The following is a 22,096-nucleotide window of genomic DNA, read 5'->3' on the forward strand; positions in this document are numbered from 1 at the left end:
CACTAAATGGAACCTTTCGATTACAAACCCTGGGTACGATATAGTACTATAAATGTTTCGAAGCATTTGATTGATCAATCGGAAAAAATGTATAACTAATTCATCAGCAGAAAAAAATATTTCGAAGCAAACTACATTGGTAGAAAGAACTAGACCTGAGAATTTCAGTTGCAAAAACACGCCTACCTATAGGCAGCACAGAATATTTCTGATAGATACAAATAAATATATCTAATAAGATATTTTTTACTTGGATTATATAATGTCTCATATTAAATATTTTGGCAGTAGCATTTACTGTAACAGTTATATTAAATATTTCATAATATTTGTAATCAATGGTCCGTATTCAGAATGCGTTTTTATTGATAAAAGCGCGCTTTTATCTCTGGAATTCTATAGTAGAACTTCTATATGCGTAACGTAAACTATAGCATGTTAAACCGCTAACATTGTTATAAGCGCGTTCTGAATACGAGCCAATGTTTATAATCTGTGCAATCTATAAGAACCACATAAATATTTAAAAAATATTGAAAAAATACATTTTTTAAATAATTACAAATATTTAGTAAATAATAAATATTTTATATATTGTATGATGTTTGGGTACGATATATAACTGTCTCACTTTAATCATTTTTGTTGACATCAGGATTCGATTTATATTTCGCGCGAAGAGATACAGCTCGACCAGGAACCCGTGTTTCCCCGATTCCTTCTTCTACGTACGGTCCTGCAAGGAAAGCCGTTTATTCGTGGCATGCGATATATATATTTCGTGCGATATTCATATACTGCGTTCGTCATCCTTACTCGCCAACATTTCACTTGCTAGAAGAAATTTTAGCCGTATCGTCCTCCTATTTCATCATTGTTGGAGGCGAAAGTCATAAGTATAAAGAAGCTAAAAAAAAGAATATACTCATACTAGAGTATACAAATGTTAAAACGTCGCTTGAGCACATCAGTCATACCGAGTTCAACGATCTGTCGGCATAAGATCCGAACCGCGCTGTACCGCTGCCGCCTGCCGCTGATCTAAAGTGCCGCGCCGCGTTGTTGCCGCGTGCCACGCAGTTGCACGGCAGTGTCGCGCCAACAGCCTCCTCGTACTTGCTCCTCCTGCACTCGCCGAGTGCGGAACGGATCGCGCAGAACCGGCAGAATGACGTCAGAGCGAATGGTTGGAGCTTGGAAGGACGAGGGATACAGAAAGGGAAAAGGAGACTTGCGAATGTGCCGCGTTATAGGAAAATTTTTCTGAGAATTTTTATACATATTAGAACACTTTTCAATAATATTGAGCAACTCTATGTCTTTTCTTACAAGAAAACCTATGGAAGTATTTCCCTTCAATTTTGATCAGCTTTGAATGTACATACATATAATTTTGTTTCCTATATAGACAAAAAGAATAAGTATTTTTTTTTATAAAGGCTTAATCACACTTTTAGGAGGTGCAGCACATCCCCTAAAAGTTGAAGAAAATCGATTTTTTTTTTATATGACTATTCGTTTCAAAACAAATATCATTTTTATTTTAATTAAAGCAAATATCATATATAAGAAATAAAACTTACCAAATGTTCTGAATAAACGTTGAATGATTTGAAAAAAACTTTAAAATAATAATTTTAAAAAATTTGTTTAAATAAAAATATTTATAAAAAATAAAACAATTTTTTTAAATTAAGATTTTTAAGGGGTTGCTGGAGTTACCGACGGGACAATTATTTCGTATTTCTCATGCCATTTCCATTTGTGTTTTTCCTTTTATTCTGGAAAAGGATTTTTTATTCTATATAAGGAAAACGAAATTGTGTGTAACATATAACTTCACATTCAAGTGATACATAGGATGTAGCAGAACAAGAAATGTATGTAATATTTTACTTAATAACTTATTTAATATACGTAATTATATAAATATTTTCTTGATGTATGTATAATATTTTAATTGGAATTTTTAAAAATCTGTTTTATCGACATAGATTAAATTCGGCCGTCTCTCCGGTAGAAGTTGAAGTGAAACAGATATATGTTTGTTTCATTTTAATTTATTGCACCGTGTGCACTAGTTTTCAGACAGTGCAGAAACAAAAAACAGACCTACGGACGTGTTTCGGTCGGGTGTGCTTTACATTGTATATATTTTTGAAAGTGTTGCCGACTTTGACTGTGCATCACACAGATGCGTGTCCACGGATGAGCTCGTCTCGATTGTTCGTCATTTTGCACTTTTCGACGATTAGGGCTCTTATAACGCGCGTTATTGCGACCAGCGAGGCAGCGACATGACGACGACGCAGATGCCCGGGAACCGGTCGAGCAACGCCATTTTCGCGGGCATTGCTTCACCCGTTCGTTTTCATATTTTTATACGGTTTACTTTGAAGACGTGATCTGGCCGTATCGACCTCCTATTTCATTGCTTGAAGACTTGGAGACGAGAGCTATTAGTTGCTTTCCATTTGTATCAAACTCAGATAATTCTCACTTGTGAGGTCATAACTCAGTTGAGTGCACGTTCATTTTATATCTGGTAAGTGAGATTTAACTGAATTTTTACCTACAATTTGCACAAGCTCGAGTTACGAGACTCAGTAAAGCACCACGTGCTTTACTGAGTCTTGTAAATTTATATGTAAAAGTGAGGTTATGAACTTATGTGTATGCATAATGACCTTCTCACCAAAAGAGCAAGGATAAAATGATAAAAGAATTATAATTATTGATAGCAAATAATCGGTAATTATTTGAAATATAAGCTTCACCTTTGATTTCAGTGAAATATTAGGCTCAATCAACGCGTTTATTGCACGAAACGGAAAAATCTGGAAGAAAAAACGTTAAATCAGAGGCCAACGTTTTTCAGATTCTTTTGTAATATTTCATCGAAATCGAAGGTGAGATCCGTATTGAGAGAATTTCTCAGTTTAACGCGTTTTACATACTGAACAATGACGTCATTATCTGAGTATGACATACTCAGCTCACTTCAGACTCACAAGTTTCACTTGAGTGAAAATGGAAAGCAAACTATTTACTATTATTTAAGGAAGAAGAAGAGCTTTGCTTGTGTGTGCTATCAGTTGCGCCAGGCAGCCGACAGATGACGCTACCGTCGAGTACTACAGGCGGGTTGAAAATCGCATCACCACTGGTACAAGGTGTGAGAAAAGTAAACTTCAATCCATATTCTGACAATGGAGGGTAAGTGGAAATAACCTATACATTTACTAGTTTTAAATGACACTACACAATTGTAAGCGTATACATTTCTACAGTTAATATGTATTCTTTGTTTTTATTTTATAATACCTTGTTACAGTTCTATGGTTTTTATATATTTATATGGAGTATTTTATATCTACATAATTATATGAAAACACTGTTTCATCCTTAGGAGTGTTGTGGCTCTTGCTGGGGATGATTTCTGCGTCATAGCCGCAGACACGCGTCTCAGCACTGGATTTACGATTCATACTCGAAATCAGGATAAATTATTTCCGTTGTCAGACACGACTATCTTAGGATGCTCTGGTTGTTGGTGCGATACCACAACTCTAACTCGTCTCCTATCCGCTCGCATGCAGGTATTAAACCTTACACTTGAATTCAATTAGAATTAGAATATAGTAAAATAATTATATGATAACATTTGATACATATTAATACCTAAATTTTAAGCAGAATTATAAGACTCATAACATATTCTTGTAAGACTTATAAAAACTTTTAAGTGCTTATACCTTTACATAGAGAACTTTTTACTACACTCCGTTCAACGAGAGAATGACCTCGGATCGGCTGAAAATTTGTTTGTTTCGTGCAGTCTGCCTGTTTTTTACAGCGCTGTATTGCAACTTGCTACCAGGAGATATTATCACAGAATTAAATTACTCTTTATTTATTTATTCGTATTTTGTTATAGTTATTTCGAAAATAATATTAAACAGTTAATTATCCTGTCAATTCACAAATTCTATACAATAAAATAAAAGAAGAATTTGATATCAAAATGTCATCGTTATATGTACAGTAATAGACATAACCCTACTTCACTTGTTATATTATCTTCCAAGCGCAAAACAAGGTCATTCTCTCATTGGACGGAGTATAGCTATAAGATTTTTAAGAAATCGCAGATATTTTCTAACGATCGTATGTCTTACAATACATACGGATAAAATTAAAACAATAGTCATAAGTTCTCATAAGTTTTCGAGAACAAGTTACAAATCTTATGATTCTACTTAGAATTGATCCGTAAATTGTTAAATACAGATAAAATAAACAAGAAAGAAGTACAGCCTATAATAGTCAAAGCTGGATCAAAGTGCTTATTATAATTATGCGTGATTTTTATATACTACATATGTAGTCCCCCAGATAAAATAGTTATTATTTTATTTCAGATGTATAAACATGAACATCAAAAGGAAATGTTAACTCCAGCAGTAGCACAAATGCTGTCGATAATGCTGTATCACAAAAGATTCTTTCCTTATTATGTTAGCAATATACTTGCTGGATTAGATGAGAATGGGAAAGGTTGTTTATATAGTTATGATCCAATTGGACATTGCGAGAAAACTACATATAGAGCTGGTGGTTCAGCCGGTGCACTTTTGCAACCACTTCTTGATAATCAGGTATATATTTTAATCTCTTATATTTATATATACATACATATATACACACATATATGTAAATTATTTTTATATATCTATATAAGAAACATTTAAGAAAAAGAAACTGTATAATTTAATATTATATCTTGTAATTTTTCTACCTTTTAGATTGGTTACAAAAATCAAGAAGGTGTCACTCCTGTACCTTTAACTCAAGAAAAGGCTGTAGCAATCTTGAAAGACATTTTTACTTCTGCTGCCGAAAGAGATATATATACAGGTGATGGAATAACTATCAAAATTATTACCAAGGATGGAATAGAAGTCTCAAGTTTTGCTCTGAGAAAGGATTAATGGGGGAGAAAAGTATTTATATTATATGCGCAAATAAAGTTATTTGAGTATACCAACACTGTTATCAGATTCTTTCTCTTTCAAACACTTTTTAAAAGTGATAATACATTATAGAATAATCATTTTATAATAGATTTTAAATGCACAAATTGAAATTGCACGGATTGAATAATGTACAAGAGACACACACGAAAGAGAGTTGGAAATATACAAATACACGTAAGCAGTATTTAAAGAGGCCTTTTATAATACTATATTTGCTACCTAATGTATGTGTAAACATTTTATCCACAATACATATCTTATAAATTCTTAATAAATCTTTGTGATAATCAATAAGAATGTGATATGTTATCATAAATTAAAAATTTTATTTTATCACTCAAACACATGATTCATTTTTATTTCATGATTAGCAGTAGTAATATACACTTAAAAATCTATAATAAACGATTACGCGCAAAGGTAACTCAATAAGCCTTGTTTAACGTTACGCTATGTTACTGTATGCACCGTGTGTAACCGTATGTCACTCGTACGTATTCGTGATATCTTAAAATATCTTTCTTTTATTTCGTACATAAAGAGAAGTTAATTGTAATCCATGTTTTTTTATCGTTCACAATATCTGTATAACCAAAAGAAAGGAGGATAAAGGTTTATTTTTCTTTTTTTTGTTGCATTTCATTCTACCGTCTTTCTCATAGTTCTTCCTTGGGAACAGTATATAAGGATCGAAAGATAGATGTTGCTTCCCCCCGAGATTCACTTCTTCGTCCCGGGGGCCGCTAACGGTTTGCCACGATCTTTACCACGCAATTTAATTCCAAGTACTCGCTCGATCTTGCCGATTACCATCTGATTCGGTATTCCACGTCCGGCTTCGTAGTCATTGATGACTTGCGCCTTTTCGTTTACTTTCTATAAAAAACATTAAAAATTATTAATAAAAATGTGTGTTGTGTTTTCATATGTACGGTCCTATGAGATTTAGGGCCGATTGTTCCATCTTTTAATAAAGTTACCCGTTAGATAAATCTGGCAATCCGCGTATTGGGTAATTTTGCTACTTACCTAACAGATAAACTTTACCAAAAGATGGAACAATCAGCCCTTTGATATTGATTAATAAAAATATTCATAGCATGATTAAAAACACACGAGAATCTGTAAAAAATAAATAAAATACAATTTGACTTTTATTATAGTAAGAACTTACTATATATATAAAGTAGTATGTGAATTTTTTTTAATTTTTATGTAGTCCGGAACAATAAATTTAATGCGTCAATCTCAACAATCCATTCTCAGAATCAAGATTGAAAATTTTACAGGGGAGAGGATTAAAGAATTTTATAACTATGACATAATAGTTAGAAAGCTGTTTTAAATAATTCAATGTAAAACAAGATAAAAATTTTACCGTAGCCAAATCTTTTTGTGATAATCCTTTGTTCTGTCGTCCTTGCTGGATAAGTTTGCCAAGCTCAAGTGGAATTTGGTCGTGTTTTAATTCTTCTGTTTCACGATCTAATTTGGCTGTGTTCTTTGTAGTTACATGCTGTCTGTTTGCACCACCACCCCCTAATCAGAAATATTTTTCTATTTCAATATTATACCTAATAAAATGTTATTTAAAAAAAAAAGACTATAGAATAGTGTACACATTTGTGATAAAACACAATAAAACATTTTTAGGATATTGTTATTTTATCTGTAGAAACCAAGAAAGCTATTTAAAATCCTATTTAATAAAAAATGTATATTGTCTGTATTATTTATGTAGTTATTTATTGATAGAATACTATATTATGTTTCTTGAAATAGATAACCTCAGAATACTATGTTATATTATTTTAAATAGATACATATGTGTTTATTCTACACTGACACAACAAACTTGTTTTTGAACTACCTTGAGCTTTTTATCTATATATGACACAATATGATACAACAATAATATAGATTACATGTACTTTTTGTACTGCAACTATATTGGTGATTGCATATAGATGTCATTCTCAAGAAAACATGATAATTATTTGTAGTTCAATTTTATGAATATACTTATGTGTTTATTCTCTACATTAACACGACTAACTACTGTTTTCAAACTTTGAACTTTTCAACTAACACAATATGATATAACAATAACACAGATTACATGTACTTTTTTGCTATACTGTGCAAATAATTGCATATAGATTTGTCATCACTCGTGAGAAAATACGATAATTATCATTTTCATAATTTGCAGTTCAGTTTTACATGACAATATATTTATACATGTGTTTATTCTATATATATATTAACACAACAAACTACTTTGTTTTCAAATTACCTTGAACTTCTCATCTATGACACAATATGATACAATAATAATGCAGATGACGTTCCTTTTTTTACTGCAACTGTATTTTGGGCTTTCTATAATAAGCCATTAAAAGCTGTAAGAAATTGACCATTTATAGTCAATATTATTCTTCTTACTTTTCAACTGTGATTGGTCAATTTCTCATGATTTAAGACTTAAAATTTAGGTAATGGCTTATTGTAGAAATCCTTCGTTGATAATTGCATATAGATTAATTCTCGAAAGAAAATATGATAATTATCATTTTTACAATTTGCAGTTTGGTTTTACGGGTCCATGATGTAACTCGGTTATTGTAATCGTAGATAAGAGAGAGTACACAGAATTGTCCGCTTGAAACGGCAAGCACGTTGTCTATGACGAAACAGTCAGACAGATCCCAAGGAAAAGTATCGCAGGAAGGTAGACTCGTGCTACTCACATTTCGCCTGTGTCTCCACGGTGAAACCCTGTCGCCGTGCGTCGTTCACCGCCTGTAAACAAACACAATTTTGGTTATACAATTGTGTGGAGCAGATCGGTATCCACGTATGTAGACGAGATGGGTTACCTACCTTCTCGGTCTTCAACGTAGACGATTTTGGAGCACGTTTGCGTAGAGTAATAGGCGCGGTGTCCCAATCTGACATATTGTTAAAAAATCTCACAATGGGGAGCCCGAGGGGTTATTGCGGTATATCGGGGAAGGAAATTTCCTTGGACGTGTATAGACGTATGGCCACGACGACGATAGCGATATACTCCACACTGCTTGCTCTACGCTCTACTCCCGCCACTGTTTGCGTTTCCAGTCGAGCAAGGTCTTCTCTCCGCCTCGCGGACGTTCCGAAAATCATGCGGCGCGGCCGCTCGATCGACCGGCGCGAAGCCACGATTCCGCGAACATCAGAAGTCGGCACCTACGGGATATCGAGAACTTGGAGAACCACCACGACGGCAACGTGTCCTCTCGCTGAATCCAGCTGAATCCTACTGAATCCTCGCGCTCGCTGTTTCTTCCGACACGATGCCGGCCGGAGGAATTGCGACACGTTTGTGGTGTCTCGAACGGCTCGAAAGTCGAATGTCGTTCCGCGACCGCGAATTTCGAGAACCGATAAACGATCGAGATTCGTCTCCAGCAGTCACACGGAACATCGAACTTTCGGTCGTCCAATTTTCAATGTCACACGTGCACGGACAATTTTTCCCAATCTGTGCCAATTATTACAATAGAATGTGCCGCTTTTTCTTGAAGTATACTGCAAAATTAGTACACATTAAAGTCTGCTTTATATAAATTATCTAATGCGGTGACGTAATATTTAATCAACTTTGACAATAAAATAATATGTACATTCTTTTAAATAACGTAACAATATTATTAGGTATTTAATTAAAATATTTATTTGCTTTTTTTATATTTACCTTTGTTAATTTCATGTATAGCAGTTCTTTCTTATATAATAATTATTTTTAGTACTCGTAATAATCATACAATATAAGAAATGATTTAATGAAAATCAGTAGAAGACCCAAAAATAACTTTATTGACCTTCTTTATGCGTATTGTATATTGATACAGTGTAAATGTGTCAATATTTTACAATCGTATGACACGTACATGTATAAATTTACCTTTGAAAATATAATAGTGTGATATAATATAACATTTTATAGATTTTTACCATGCGTTTCAGTCATGACTAATGAAAATATACTATATGTGATAGTCATGAAACAATTAACATTATATTTCGCGCGAAGAATTTTATGTAATAATTAATCTCTCATTCACTAATAAAATATACAATAATTTCATTAATTTGCAAATTAATGAAATTTATTGTATATTTTTTTATCATTTTATTAGTGAATGAGAGATTAATTTTATTACATAAAATTCTTCGCGCGAAATATAATGTTGTTTCATGACTATCACATATATAGTATATTTTCAGGATAAAAGAAAATTCTTTCCGTGTAAAATAGTCTTCTTCCACCATGTGTATTTACGTGTCATAATTTGTAAATGTTATGTGTGCAAGTTGATTAAGTCGAGTCCAATCGGTAAAACAGATGAATTCCGTGGAATTCATCAGGCCAACATCCCCTTAAAAAGGGGTTAGTCTTTCTTCTTTTCAATTGGCATCTTGTCGAAAAAAAAAGGAGAAATGTACATGTTTGCGTTTCGCGAAAATTCATAAATTGGTTCATACAGCAATTTTGCTTTTCTATTTCTCTTCGTTACTTCCCTCTCTTTTTCTCTTGCTCCTACTTGCCGATCTATTGCGCGCGTTCGATCAGCGAGTCCCAGCGAGTTCAGTTTCACCTGTTCCCTTCCCCCCCCTTTTGTTATTAGTTCAGCCGCCACTTCACTTCAAGGCATTACTGCCGAGAAGTCCAAGTGAGTCCGAGAATCTTCTCCATCCGCATCGTGACGTCCGCACTGTTCGCGGTAGTATATTTATATACGGTTGTGTCCAGCTGACTGCACGAAGACGAGATGTCGTTAATCAGGACGCTGTGGAGGTGCACGTTTAGTCCGCGGCTTTTCAAGATTTACGAGGTAACGTGGATCGGTCTGATTGACGTAAGTACGACATACTTATTCAGCGTTTTCTGCAGAAATTTGCATAAAATTGAGGTTACAATACGTGTGCGTGTATGCATTACAGAAACCGTACGAGGCGAAGAACCTGGAACGATGGGGAGATAACATCGTGATCTCTGTAAGTATTCAGCACGACAGAACGGAGACATTTCTAAACATTCGTTGTAGTCTTATCACTTTGCTCTGTATAAATAAAGATCTTCCGAATACCAGAAAACATGATATTCTGTTTACATCGTACTAATTTGATCACGTCTTCTGTATTATTGCAACTACAAGGATGTAGAAATTCACAAATTTTTTATCTGTGCTGTTGCAGTTTGCAGCGATATGGTCTATAAGTCTCTACGCTGTACCAGTCATGTTTGCTATGTATCAGCGTGGCTATTCCTTGATAGATAATATCTCCTGTTTAAGTAAATTGGCTGCTGGCGCCAGTGCTTTTCTTATTGCCTCGTTGGCTGCACGTGGTTACTCCAGAGTCAACAATCCAGTGTATGTGAAATTCATAGAGACCTTGAATGAAGCACATTTGCATTACAATGCAAGCACAAAGCAGGAACTCCAGAAATATGATTTCGAATTTTGGGCATGGCCTGTGGATTTTGATATATCGGAATTACAAAGGTTAGACTTATCTCTGTCAACAATCAATATACATGTTTAAGAATCTTTAACTTTTATTGTAGTGACACATATTCTTTAATTTTGGAAATCTTATTACTCGTTTATAACAAAAATTTTGTGAGTTGTAACTTTTTACAACTCTGTAATAGCTGACAATCAAATATATTTTAATCATATTTTGATTTGACAACATGGAAAATCGATTTATATGTATTCAACATTTCGTTTAATTCTATATAAAAGATTCTATCTTTAGAAAACAGGACTTCATATATTTCAATTAAAGAAATAATTTTTTTTAAGTCAGAAATTAAAATTAGAAATTTTAAAATATATGTAACACAATTAATATTACAATTTACTCTAATTTTATATTTCTTGTAGTGGTGCAGATAAATTGACACTAGAAAAAATTGCAAAGGCTAGTGGACGTCTGAGGCGACAAAGCGGCAAAGAATTTTTATTTGCTATACCATGTAAATTACTTTCTTATGTGGTAGCACACACCTTTGCGGGTAAATTGATGTATCCTGGCAGTATATCTCTCATCGGCTGGGCACTCGGTAACACATTACTACAACTATATACATAATTATAATTTATTATATATAATAAATTCAATATATAAGTAAATTATTAAGCTCTAAACACAATGCGAGGGAATAGTGATAGCGATAAGTTTCAACCTATCAAAAATGCGTATTCCGGTGTATTCGATTTCTGATAAGTTGAAACTTATCGCTATCGCTATTCCCTCGCATTGTGTTTAGGGCTTTACTCGTGTTTTCATGCTATTATTTTATATTACAATGTCACAGGTTCTACATTGATAAAGGGAAGGATAGATTTAATGAAACAAGGAGGAGAAAGATTTAAATTAATGACCGTTGATAAAAATCAAATTGACACATTATTCGTTGATCGGCGCAACAAGTAATGTAAATGATAACTTTCTCGATATTTTCTGTTACGTTATAAACTGTTTACACCATATTGCAGAAGCACTAATGGCAATATATTGGTCGTAACTTGCGAAGGAAACTGTGGTTTTTATGAAACAGGCATCATATCCACTCCTCTGACCAAGGGCTATTCCGTGCTAGGTTGGAATCATCCGGGTTTCGGCAGCAGTACTGTAAGTATTACGTTTGCAAAGAAATAAGCTTTATGTATATTTCACAATTTGATAGGAAGAATTGCTGTTACTCTGTTATAAAACTTGATTGCAACAATAAAATTTTGCCAATGTTGTAGTTATTGTCATTCAGACAGTAAATGCAAAGTTGGAGTAATGGCAAGTCTTCTTTGAGAGCCGACTTGTATCTTGTATAACAGTAAGTCATGACCACAAAGGGTGCGCCGTATCCAGACCAAGAAGAAAATGCCATCGATTGTATAATGCGTTTTGCGATCGAACGTCTAAATTTTCCTGAGGAACGGATTATTCTGTATGGTTGGAGCATCGGAGGCTATACTGCTACTTGGGCCGCTATGAATTATCCTTCTATTAATAGTTTGGTAATATTTGATTTAACTAATTACATCTGATACATATACCAAATCGATTCTGCATATTGCTAAAATTAAATTATCATTGCAGATTTTAGATGCTACATTCGATGATGTACTTCCATTAGCTATTAAAACAATGTCACCGTCCCTAGAAGGATTAGTTCGTAACATAATCAGAGATTACTTCAATCTAAACATAGCAGAGCAATTGAATAGGTATAATATCCTATAACACATTATTACAATATCATTACTGAGAAAATACACATAAGTAGATACTTCTATACATAATCATCTTTTAATTTAATAGATATAACGGGACTGTATTGTTAGTGAGGAGAACAGACGATGAGATTCTCTGTATACCTAATAATAGTTTAGCTGGAAATCGCGGTAATATGTTATTGATGAAACTATTTCTTAGACGTTATCCGCACTTATTTTCTGAAACTTCTGAGTCTGGGACAATTCTATCGAGGTTTTTATCTGCTGAAGCAGCCGATAGAAGTAAGGAATTTTAATATTAATAGCATCACTTACAATTGGAAGAATTTTATTTTAAAAAAATTTACTAAATTGATATCTATGATAGCGTCGATATTGGAATCGTTCCAAGTGGAGGAAAATCATTGCCTAGAATTGATAGTGGCTAATATACGAAGTAATGATGGAGCGATAAATTATCCCTCTACTCTGGGACAGGATTGTGATACTAGGACAAAATTACAACTGGTTCTCTTCCTTGTATGTATTATATACTGATTTGTAGATTTAAAGTAAAAAAAAACAAAAAAATTAATCTATTCCTCTGTTTTATAGACAACGATGTATATGAAAGATCAATCGTCGTCGCACTGTATTCCACTGTCTGTTGATCTCTTTCATCCGGGTTGGAATCCAGCTTCCGCTGTTATTGCAAAGTAGGGTTTATAGTACTCTATTTTGAACATGGGAATACAAACTTCCCAAAAGATTTTTATTTATACAGTGCATTATGAAAAAGTGAAAGCGGTAATAACAGTGCAATTTCGTGTTAAGTTTAATTAGCACACACATATACGCAAACATTATTTATTCCATATTAATCTATAATCAATCTTACAAATTTTTGTCAAAAATGTCACACATTAGATATCATTCTATAAATTCATAATAAACATTTTTTTAGTTGAATTGCAATGGTTATTAATGTTTTTTAAATTGATTATTCGTGTTACGTATCGTCAGTACTGCTTTGTATAAAATTTATTTGTATATTACAATATATATATCTATATATATATTAAAATTTAAAAATCGATTCTCAATATATTGACATTATTTTAGGAAATAGCTTTTATAATAGCAAGTAATCTATTTTACTAGTAGATAATTTAAAAAAGATAAAAGCATCTTATGTTAAAACTTTGAAGTGAGAATATATATTTATACATATATGTATGTATACACATACATATACATTGTAAGATAATAAATATATTTTTCATTTCAATATTATTTAATTATTACATAATTATTTATTTTTAATAAAAAAGAATTTTTTATCATGAAGCAAAGATAACATTGCAAAAGAAGTTTGTATTAAAAGTTTTATAAAAGTACAAAATTTTGATATAAAAAATTATCAAAATTATCTTACAGATTATTTATATGTAGATCTTGCAAAATTTATATATAATTTAATTTTAATTTATATTTGAAATTTTTATTTTCCACATAATATATAAAAATAAATAACTATATCATACCATAATTTTCAGAAATCTTATGTAACTTGAATACTATCTAAAACAGCTTTAAGAGCAGTTTTAGAATCTTGAAATGGATCAACTACATTTGCGCGACTAGTCTTCATTGGTTTTTCTAGAAATACCTTCAACATACTCCTTGTTTGCGCTAAAAAATAATCTCTCTGAGTAATTTTTTCCAAAGCCTTAAAACATCCTTCCAAATTCCAATCAATTGTCCCATTATTTTTATCCTCACTCTAAAAAACAAACAATTGTCAATTCATTTTTTCGCTTCCATGTATTTTCTATGCTTAATTCTTAATGTTTCTTACTTTTATTAAACCAAGATTAACTAGTAATGCATTATTGAAATCTGAGATTTGATTAGTCTCTACAGCATAAGAAAATAGTTTTGCATATAAAGCATCTGATAAGAATTCTGCTTTTATTCTCACATTCATGTAGCCACTACCACATAATGCCGATACTTTCATAGTTATCCGTAAAAGTTCCTCTACATATTTTTGTTCTACTATATTGCTTTGATTTGCCAAATTCTGAAAAAAGAAGTATATCTCATTAAAAAGAAAATAAATGCTTGTACACATGAATACACACCATTGCATAATCGATAAAAGCTTGCACATTATCGCCTTGCAGTAACAGTAATTTTTCACCTATTGGTGATTTCACGAATTCTGCTACTGTCACCACTGTACTTTGTGCAATATCTTGTTCCTTATTATCTTTGTCACTTGCTTCATCCTCATTATTATCATTTTCGTCTTCTTCGCTCTGTTCCTCATTATCGTCTTCCTCTTCCTCATCCTCAGTATAATCTTCATCCAAAGAATTCAATGCATCAATTTTTCCCAATTTTGTAAGAATTTGTCGAAGATTTTCGCGTCCTTCCGTTCCAAAGCAATTACCATCCAGCTGTAGATTTGTCAGAAGAGTTTTATCGTGCATGGTTTTAGCAATAGCATTTCCAGCATCTGCGCGTAATTCATTATTACTCAAATCTAGATATCTAAGGGATGTATGATTGCCGTGGATCTGTAACGCTTCTGCTAAAGCTAAAGCCCCTTTAGTCTTTAGTAAACAATCTCCGAGGTTTAATTCCTCTAGACCCCGGAAAATCGGTAAGGCTTTAGTGAGTGCTTTGGCTCCTTTCAATCCGATTGTATTATCGTTCAAATTTAACACTCGCAAATTAGGATTGGCAGATAAACCTTGTGCAATCGCTGCAATGCCGACGTGGTATATGCCATTCTGTTGCATTACAACTTCCTCCAATGTTTTCAGTCTTTCAAATACAGATGCTAACGCTTGCGCACCCTCATTCTCTAACCGATTTCTACCAACAATGAAAACTTTCAGTGCAAGTGGCGTACCTATAGTAGAATTTTATTCCATTAAGCATTGAATTAGAATATATTAAAATATATGTAACATACATGATATCTTACCTTCCTTAGAACTATTTTCATGACATTTCTCCAATGCTTTAGCTAACATCTTTCCACCTGATATACCAAGACCATTGTTATTTAATTTCAACTGCTGAAGAGTATAGCATGGACTTGATGCTAACAAATTTGCTAACCCTTGAATACCAATTGGACCAAAAGCATTGTCGCTCAAGTCAAGTTCAGTAAGTTGACTACCAGCAGTGCACAAGGCTGTTCCTAGATATTCCAACGCTTTTGGGATTTCTGTTTTCAAACGACCAGTGAACATATCCTTCCACAAAGCTCTCTTCAATAGAGTTCCTTTTTCCTTTAATGCTTCTGCTATAACTTCTGCAGCTGGTGTACCTAATGTGTTTCCTTCCAAATCCAAGTATTCCAAGCACGGACATGCTTTAATCGCTTCCACCACTTGAAGAGCTGTACAATAATGTCTATTCTTTTTAGCTGAACTTCTTGTACAGTTCAGTTTTTATCGTTTTCCTTTCACAAAAGAGAGGCGAAAAGATAAACTGTGTAAGAAATTTAACTAAAAAGAATAGACCTTGTAACAAGCATAAATAAATTTATTGATAAATAAATTCTCTGGCAGTAATTAGAAAATATGAAAATAATGCCTACAAACAAGTTAATTTATGCAGTAAATAAGATTTCATAAAACGATAAACTGTATTTCAAAATCAAGAATTGCTTGCATAATTATTTATAGCTTTGTATGTTTTATGCACAAAATATGAGAAGATACATTGTAAGATACAGTAAAAAGATTCTAATTACCATCATTCGCGGTGTCCAACACGAGCGACTGACCGGCAAATGAGACTCCCACCGACTGTCGACTCACATCCTTTAACTGCTCGCTAATCTCGCCTAAACTAAACATGTTGCGCGTTTGCAAGTGTCACAAAAATTTTGTAAAATGATCTTGATTCGCGATCCTTCAATATAAACTGTGATAACACCGACCGTCCCTTTGTTGATATAGTTTATCGTTTCTCCTAGTGCGATGTTTTGCCAGGTGGTAAAAATGTGACGAAACTGCATGCGCGGGAAACCTTTGCCAACCTTTAGTCGAGCATTTTTAAGTCGGAAAGAAAATCTCTATAAATACAAACGTAAGGTCTGTTCGTTTGTTTCAGGGTATCAACAGTAAAGACCTATAATGAAAGATGCGCCAACCGCGAACGGCCCGTGATTGGTCCGCCATTGCGTACCCGTGCCAACCTTACCTGCCTGACGCTGCCAAGCTAGATGAGAAGATAAGAGCCTGTTACGTATATGGTTATAAAAATATGTAGGTAAAAATTGCGAAGTATGGTCTTGTTTTATGAAATATGTAATATTATGATAATGATATAATATTATGATATTATGATATTATTTATTCTAAATATTTTAACATTCAATGTTTAGATTCAAATAAAATTTAAAGCTAAAAATGACACTAATTGCTCAAATATATGAAAATTTTTTTGTGTATAACTTTTTTTTGGAGGGTGGACAAATGAAAATAATGGGTGGACATACGTGGACAAACGGTGGACAAACGAATGCAGTCATGATTTTATCAAAATTCGCATTTAGGGGTGCCGACATCTCAGAGCTGCTCTGTGAAGTCGATATCCAATAATGCAAATTTTGATAAAATCATTATTGCATTCGTTTGTCCACCGTTTGTCCACGTATGTCCAACCATTATTTTCGTTTGTACCCTCTATTTTTGTTATATTTTTCATAATAATGAAAAATAATCTTTTGGGGGTGTTACAATTTTTTTCTGTATAACTTTTTTTGGAGGGTGGACAAATGAAAATAATGGGTGGACAAACGTGGCCAAACAGTGGACAAACGAGTGCAACAATGATTTTATCAAAATTCGCATTTAGGGGTGCCGACATCTCAGAGCTGCTCTGTGTAGAGTACCGCATCGAAGGGTCCAGAAATGACAGCGACCAATCACGAGGCCGTTACCCCTCATGACGGTACTCTATTAAGCCGGTTCTACATTAGTTACAAGCCAATCGCAAGTTTGTTGCGATAGCCAATCTGAAGTATTGATTTCAAAATGCAAGCTTGAGATTGGCTATCGCAACAAACTTGCGATCGGCTTGCAACTAATGTAGAACCAGCTTTATAGGTACTCTACGAAAACCCAAGCCTAGAGGCCTAGAAAACAAGAGATGCGACATTGCGTCGGTTGGGTTAGGTAACCACCGCCATTTTAATTCAATATAAGTGCTCTTGACCAATAAGCTGATGACAGTTGATGCAAAAGTTAGAAAGATTAGATTAGGTTAGGTTAAGTCCGATATTAAATATTCACAAGAATACTTACACCTTAATAATAGTTTTTTATTGCACTTCGACACTGTATTGTCTAAATTTTTCTCTCTCTATATATATATATATATAATGTACATACGTTATAAAACTATATCTATTAGGTGTACGTTCCACTTAATGTTCGCAACGCTCGCGAGAATCATTTTGTCCTTCTTGTAATCGAATATTAAGTAAGGATGAGATGATACACGCGATCGTTGCGAACGTTAAGTGGAATGAACCCTAGATGCAATGGCGAATTAAAATGGCTCTCTGATCACGTGATTTAGACAGCCAATCAAGTCATACCCTTCAATGACGCATCTCTGTTTTCTAGTCTCTACCCAAGCCGAGAAACTGTAGTGTCATACTGTCACATACTGTCATTCAGTAGTGTCATACTGTATTTAGTTTTGAATAATCGCGTTTAAGATATTTTAGCGAATTAAGTGCAATGATGAATCAATTGATAGAAAATGGGAAAGGAAATTTACCCGATTATGAGGTACAAGGTGTGAGAAAAGTAAACTTCAATCCATATTCCGACAATGGAGGGTAAGTAGAAATAACCTATACCTTTACTAGTTTTAAATAACACTACACAATCATAAGCGTATACATTTCTACAGTTAATCTGTATATATTCTTGGTTTTTATTTTATAATACCTCGTTATAGTTCTATGTTTTTTATATATTTATATGGAGTATTTTACATCTACATAATTATATGAAAACACTGTTTCATCCTTAGGAGTGTTGTGGCTCTTGCTGGGGATGATTTCTGCGTCATAGCCGCAGACACGCGTCTCAGCACTGGATTTACGATTCACACTCGAAATCAGGATAAATTATTTCCGTTGTCAGACACGACTATCTTAGGGTGCTCTGGTTGTTGGTGCGATACCACAACTCTAACTCGTCTCCTATCCGCTCGCATGCAGGTATTAAACCTTACCACTTGAATTAATTAGAATTAGAATATAATAAAATAATTATATGATAACATTTGATACATACTAATATCTAAATTTTAAGCAGAATTATAAGACCCATAACATATTCTTGTAAGACTTATAAAAACTTTTAAGTGCTTATACCTTTACATAGAGAACTTCTTACTACATTCCGTTCAACGAGAGAATGACCTTGGATCGGCTGAAAACTTGTTTGTTTCGTGCAGGTCTGCCTGTTTTTCACAGCGTTGTATTGCAACTTGCTACCAGGAGATATTATCACAGAATTAAATTACTCTTTATTTATTTATTTATATTTTGTTATAGTTATTTCGAAAATAATATTAAACAGTTAATTATCCTGTCAATTCACAAATTCTATACAATAAAATAAAAGAATTTGATATCAAAATGTCATTGTTACATGTACAGTAATGGATATAGCCCCATTTCACTTGTTTTATTATATCCCATGCACAAAACAAGGTCATTCTCTCGTTGAACAGAGTATAGCTATAAGATTTATAAGAAATCACAGATATTTTCTAACAATCGTATTTCTTACAATACATACGCATAAAATTAAAACAATAGTCATAAGTTTTCATAAGTTTTCGAGAACAAGTTACAAATCTTATGATTCTACTTAGAATTGATCCGTAAATTGTTAAATACAGATAAAATAAATAAGAAAGAAGTACAGCCTATAATGGTCAAAGCTGGATCAAAGTGCTTATTATAATTATGCGTGATTTTTATATACTACATATGTAGTCCCCCAGATAAAATAGTTATTATTTTATTTCAGATGTATAAACATGAACATCAAAAGGAAATGTTAACTCCAGCAGTAGCACAAATGCTGTCGATAATGCTGTATCACAAAAGATTCTTTCCTTATTATGTTAGCAATATACTTGCTGGATTAGATGAGAATGGGAAAGGTTGTTTATATAGTTATGATCCAATTGGACATTGCGAGAAAACTACATATAGAGCTGGTGGTTCAGCCGGTGCACTTTTGCAACCACTTCTTGATAATCAGGTATATATTTTAATCTCTTATATTTATATATACATACATATATACATACATATATGTAAATTATTTTTATATATCTAAGAAACATTTAAAAAAAAGAAAACGTATAATTAATATTACATCTTGTAATTTTTCTACCTTTTAGATTGGTTACAAAAATCAAGAAGGTGTCACTCCTGTACCTTTAACTCAAGAAAAGGCTATAGCAATCTTGAAAGACGTTTTCACTTCTGCTGCCGAAAGAGATATATACACAGGTGATGGAATAACTATCAAAATTATTACCAAGGATGGAATAGAAGTCTCAAGTTTTGCTCTGAGAAAGGATTAATGGAGGGAAAAAAGCATTTATATTATATGCGCAAATAAAGTTATTTGAGTATACCAACACTGTTATCAGATTCTTTCTCTTTCAAACACTTTTTAAAAGAGATAATACATTATGGAATAATCATTACTTAGTTAAAAGACTCGTTTCTCTTAATTGCATTTACGGATGGAAAAATCCTTCTGCTTAATTAAAGTATCGATAACAATGAATTGCGCTAGCTACATTTCAATACGAAAAACGGAAAAAAAATTTACAGTTTCGTTATCGGCTTCTCACATAATATATGTGTCAAGTCAACTGCAGAAGCCGATAACGAAACTGTAAGTTTTTAATTTTCTTCCGTTTTTCGTATTGAAATGTAGCTAGCGCAATTCATTGTTGTCGATACTTTAATTATACAGAAGGATTTTTCCATCCGTAAATGCAATTAAGAGAAACGAGTGACTAAGTAATGATAAAACAGGACCTCCAGCATCACCTTAAGTTAATTAAAATTTGGTTAAAACCGCTCACGATTTTAATTTTATAAATTCCTTCCATGTAGCAGATTAAAAATTATGAAATACATGGGAAATGTATAGAAAAATTAAATGTTGCGAAAAAATTGTAAACTCACGGATAGTAAACAGGAAAATTTTTTTCGGCGAGTTTCGGGATGCAATATTATAAAAAGCGAGTTCATTATTCATTTGTGCAGGTCTGTAGATGACAATTTGCAACATCAGTGCGTACCGAAATAAAAAATGTTAGACCCGTGATTATATGTATAAATAATAAAATAACGTTAACTATATACATACATATAAAGTTAATTAAATTTTTTCTCTGTACAAAGAGAGAATTATTAAAATCAGATTATAAAATAATACATATTACAGATAGTAAAATAATACATATTAATCTTTGACTAGATATAAGATACATAAAAATAAGTATTAGTATTAGGATAAAAGCTTCAAGTTTATTGGAATGAAACATATAACGCAATAAAATATTATTTGTTATAACTAATTTCACATTTTCAAATAAAGATCTTTTTTTTCTCGCAAATTTATTTACAAAATGGAAAAAAAATATCTTATTATATTCAAGTTATAACAAAAAAAAAGAAACAGTTGCTTGACTGTAACACAATTGCGAAATAATTCATTGAACATTCGAGACAGAATCATTTGATGTTTTCTTTCCTTTAAAAAATCCATATATTTATTGTTAATATGTGTAGAATATCAATGTTAAACAATAAACATAGGATACGCAAATTCAGTTTTTTTTCAGGTGCTAATAAAGATGCTTTATTACACTGAATGTAGCTTTTCCATAAACTGGCCACTGTGTCTGTGTATATGTATGTGTATATCGTGTGTGTTGTGTGTGCTTACGACTTTTATTATATTAATATATCATAAATATTTTTTTCTTCATTAATTTGATTCTTTCAGACATAGGGGACATATCTAGAAATATTTTTTTTAATTTTTTCTATTTCTTTAATAAAAAGTTTATATCTGTAGCATTCTTGCTATTTATATTTAAAAATGACACACTGCAACATATTCTAAATTTGTGAAAAAGCATAGAATACGATGCATAGAACACGAAAAAAATCATAGCAAGAAGGGCGACAAGCTACTATTAATAGAAGAAATGTTTTCTTTTAATTATCTTTAGGCAAGTACGAAACGATTATGTTTTTTTTCTATATATAGGGTGGTCCTTAAGTATTCTAAAAGATTTAATATGATTTCTCATATTAATTCAAGACGAAAACTTCAAAACATCTAAGTCTGGGTCCACAACCTCACTTTAAGAGGCCCTAAACCGTAAAGCCGTAAGAAATTGACCAATCACAGTCGATTATTTTTCTCGCATTCAACTATGGTTGGTCAATTTCTTACGGCTTTATGGCTTAGGGCCTCTTAAAACGAGGTTGTGGACCCAGCCTAAAACGGCTAGTTTCAAAGATACATGCTTATCTTTGGGTTCGTCTCTGATTGAAAAACTAATGTATAGTCCTAAAGACAAACAGAATTTTATCAAAATAACTTGAATAGTTTTAGAAAAAGTTTAGTTTTTTTTTCAACTTTGACGTTCTCTACTTTTGACCTTACATTCAAGGCTCCCATAATTTATCTTCAGATGCTCTATGAA

The 22,096-nt window shown here is 32.7% G+C and overlaps 5 protein-coding genes across 7 annotated transcripts; 3 read left to right on the forward strand and 2 right to left on the reverse strand.

The window, feature by feature from the left end:
- Window positions 1-2,103: 2,103 nt before the first annotated feature.
- On the forward strand, window positions 2,104-5,226 carry LOC108777219 (proteasome subunit beta type-1). 2 transcript variants are annotated; one of them, XM_018544052.1, is made up of 6 exons: window positions 2,104-2,545; window positions 2,790-2,909; window positions 3,062-3,216; window positions 3,410-3,599; window positions 4,422-4,658; window positions 4,806-5,226. In XM_018544052.1, exons 3-6 carry the CDS (start codon window positions 3,116-3,118, stop codon window positions 4,989-4,991), a joined length of 714 nt encoding a protein of 237 aa, XP_018399554.1. In that variant the 5' UTR covers window positions 2,104-2,545; window positions 2,790-2,909; window positions 3,062-3,115; the 3' UTR covers window positions 4,992-5,226. The 2 variants fall into 2 exon arrangements, with proteins under 2 accessions (XP_018399554.1, XP_018399553.1); XM_018544051.1 differs by lacking the exon at window positions 2,790-2,909.
- Window positions 5,227-5,372: 146 nt separating this feature from the next.
- Window positions 5,373-8,009, reverse strand: mbf1 (multiprotein bridging factor 1). Its single transcript, XM_018544053.1, has 4 exons — window positions 7,920-8,009; window positions 7,787-7,838; window positions 6,415-6,575; window positions 5,373-5,912 (listed from the first exon to the last, which is right to left on the reverse strand). The coding sequence occupies exons 1-4, from the start codon at window positions 7,992-7,994 to the stop codon at window positions 5,757-5,759; spliced, it is 444 nt and encodes a 147-aa protein (XP_018399555.1). The 5' UTR covers window positions 7,995-8,009; the 3' UTR covers window positions 5,373-5,756.
- A 1,380-nt stretch (window positions 8,010-9,389) lies between these two features.
- LOC108777218 (protein ABHD16A) lies at window positions 9,390-13,213 on the forward strand. Of its 2 annotated transcripts, none has more exons than XM_018544049.1 (11): window positions 9,390-9,937; window positions 10,023-10,076; window positions 10,278-10,585; window positions 10,970-11,148; window positions 11,404-11,518; window positions 11,585-11,720; window positions 11,939-12,103; window positions 12,186-12,313; window positions 12,408-12,604; window positions 12,690-12,841; window positions 12,917-13,213. In XM_018544049.1, the coding sequence occupies exons 1-11, from the start codon at window positions 9,851-9,853 to the stop codon at window positions 13,019-13,021; spliced, it is 1,626 nt and encodes a 541-aa protein (XP_018399551.1). In that variant the 5' UTR covers window positions 9,390-9,850; the 3' UTR covers window positions 13,022-13,213. The 2 variants fall into 2 exon arrangements, with proteins under 2 accessions (XP_018399551.1, XP_018399552.1); XM_018544050.1 differs by having other exon boundaries at window positions 9,390-9,913.
- A 649-nt stretch (window positions 13,214-13,862) lies between these two features.
- On the reverse strand, window positions 13,863-16,289 carry RanGAP (Ran GTPase activating protein). The gene is made up of 5 exons (XM_018544056.1): window positions 16,074-16,289; window positions 15,297-15,716; window positions 14,446-15,221; window positions 14,160-14,384; window positions 13,863-14,084 (listed from the first exon to the last, which is right to left on the reverse strand). Exons 1-5 carry the CDS (start codon window positions 16,177-16,179, stop codon window positions 13,863-13,865), a joined length of 1,749 nt encoding a protein of 582 aa, XP_018399558.1. The 5' UTR covers window positions 16,180-16,289.
- A 1,683-nt stretch (window positions 16,290-17,972) lies between these two features.
- LOC108777222 (proteasome subunit beta type-1) lies at window positions 17,973-19,997 on the forward strand. Its single transcript, XM_018544055.1, has 4 exons — window positions 17,973-18,173; window positions 18,371-18,560; window positions 19,381-19,617; window positions 19,760-19,997. The coding sequence occupies exons 1-4, from the start codon at window positions 18,073-18,075 to the stop codon at window positions 19,943-19,945; spliced, it is 714 nt and encodes a 237-aa protein (XP_018399557.1). The 5' UTR covers window positions 17,973-18,072; the 3' UTR covers window positions 19,946-19,997.
- Window positions 19,998-22,096: the final 2,099 nt, after the last annotated feature.

This window comes from Cyphomyrmex costatus, unplaced genomic scaffold (assembly GCF_001594065.2).
Source record: "Cyphomyrmex costatus isolate MS0001 unplaced genomic scaffold, Ccosl1.0 scaffold415, whole genome shotgun sequence".
In the NCBI taxonomy this organism is placed as follows: domain Eukaryota; kingdom Metazoa; phylum Arthropoda; class Insecta; order Hymenoptera; family Formicidae; genus Cyphomyrmex; species Cyphomyrmex costatus.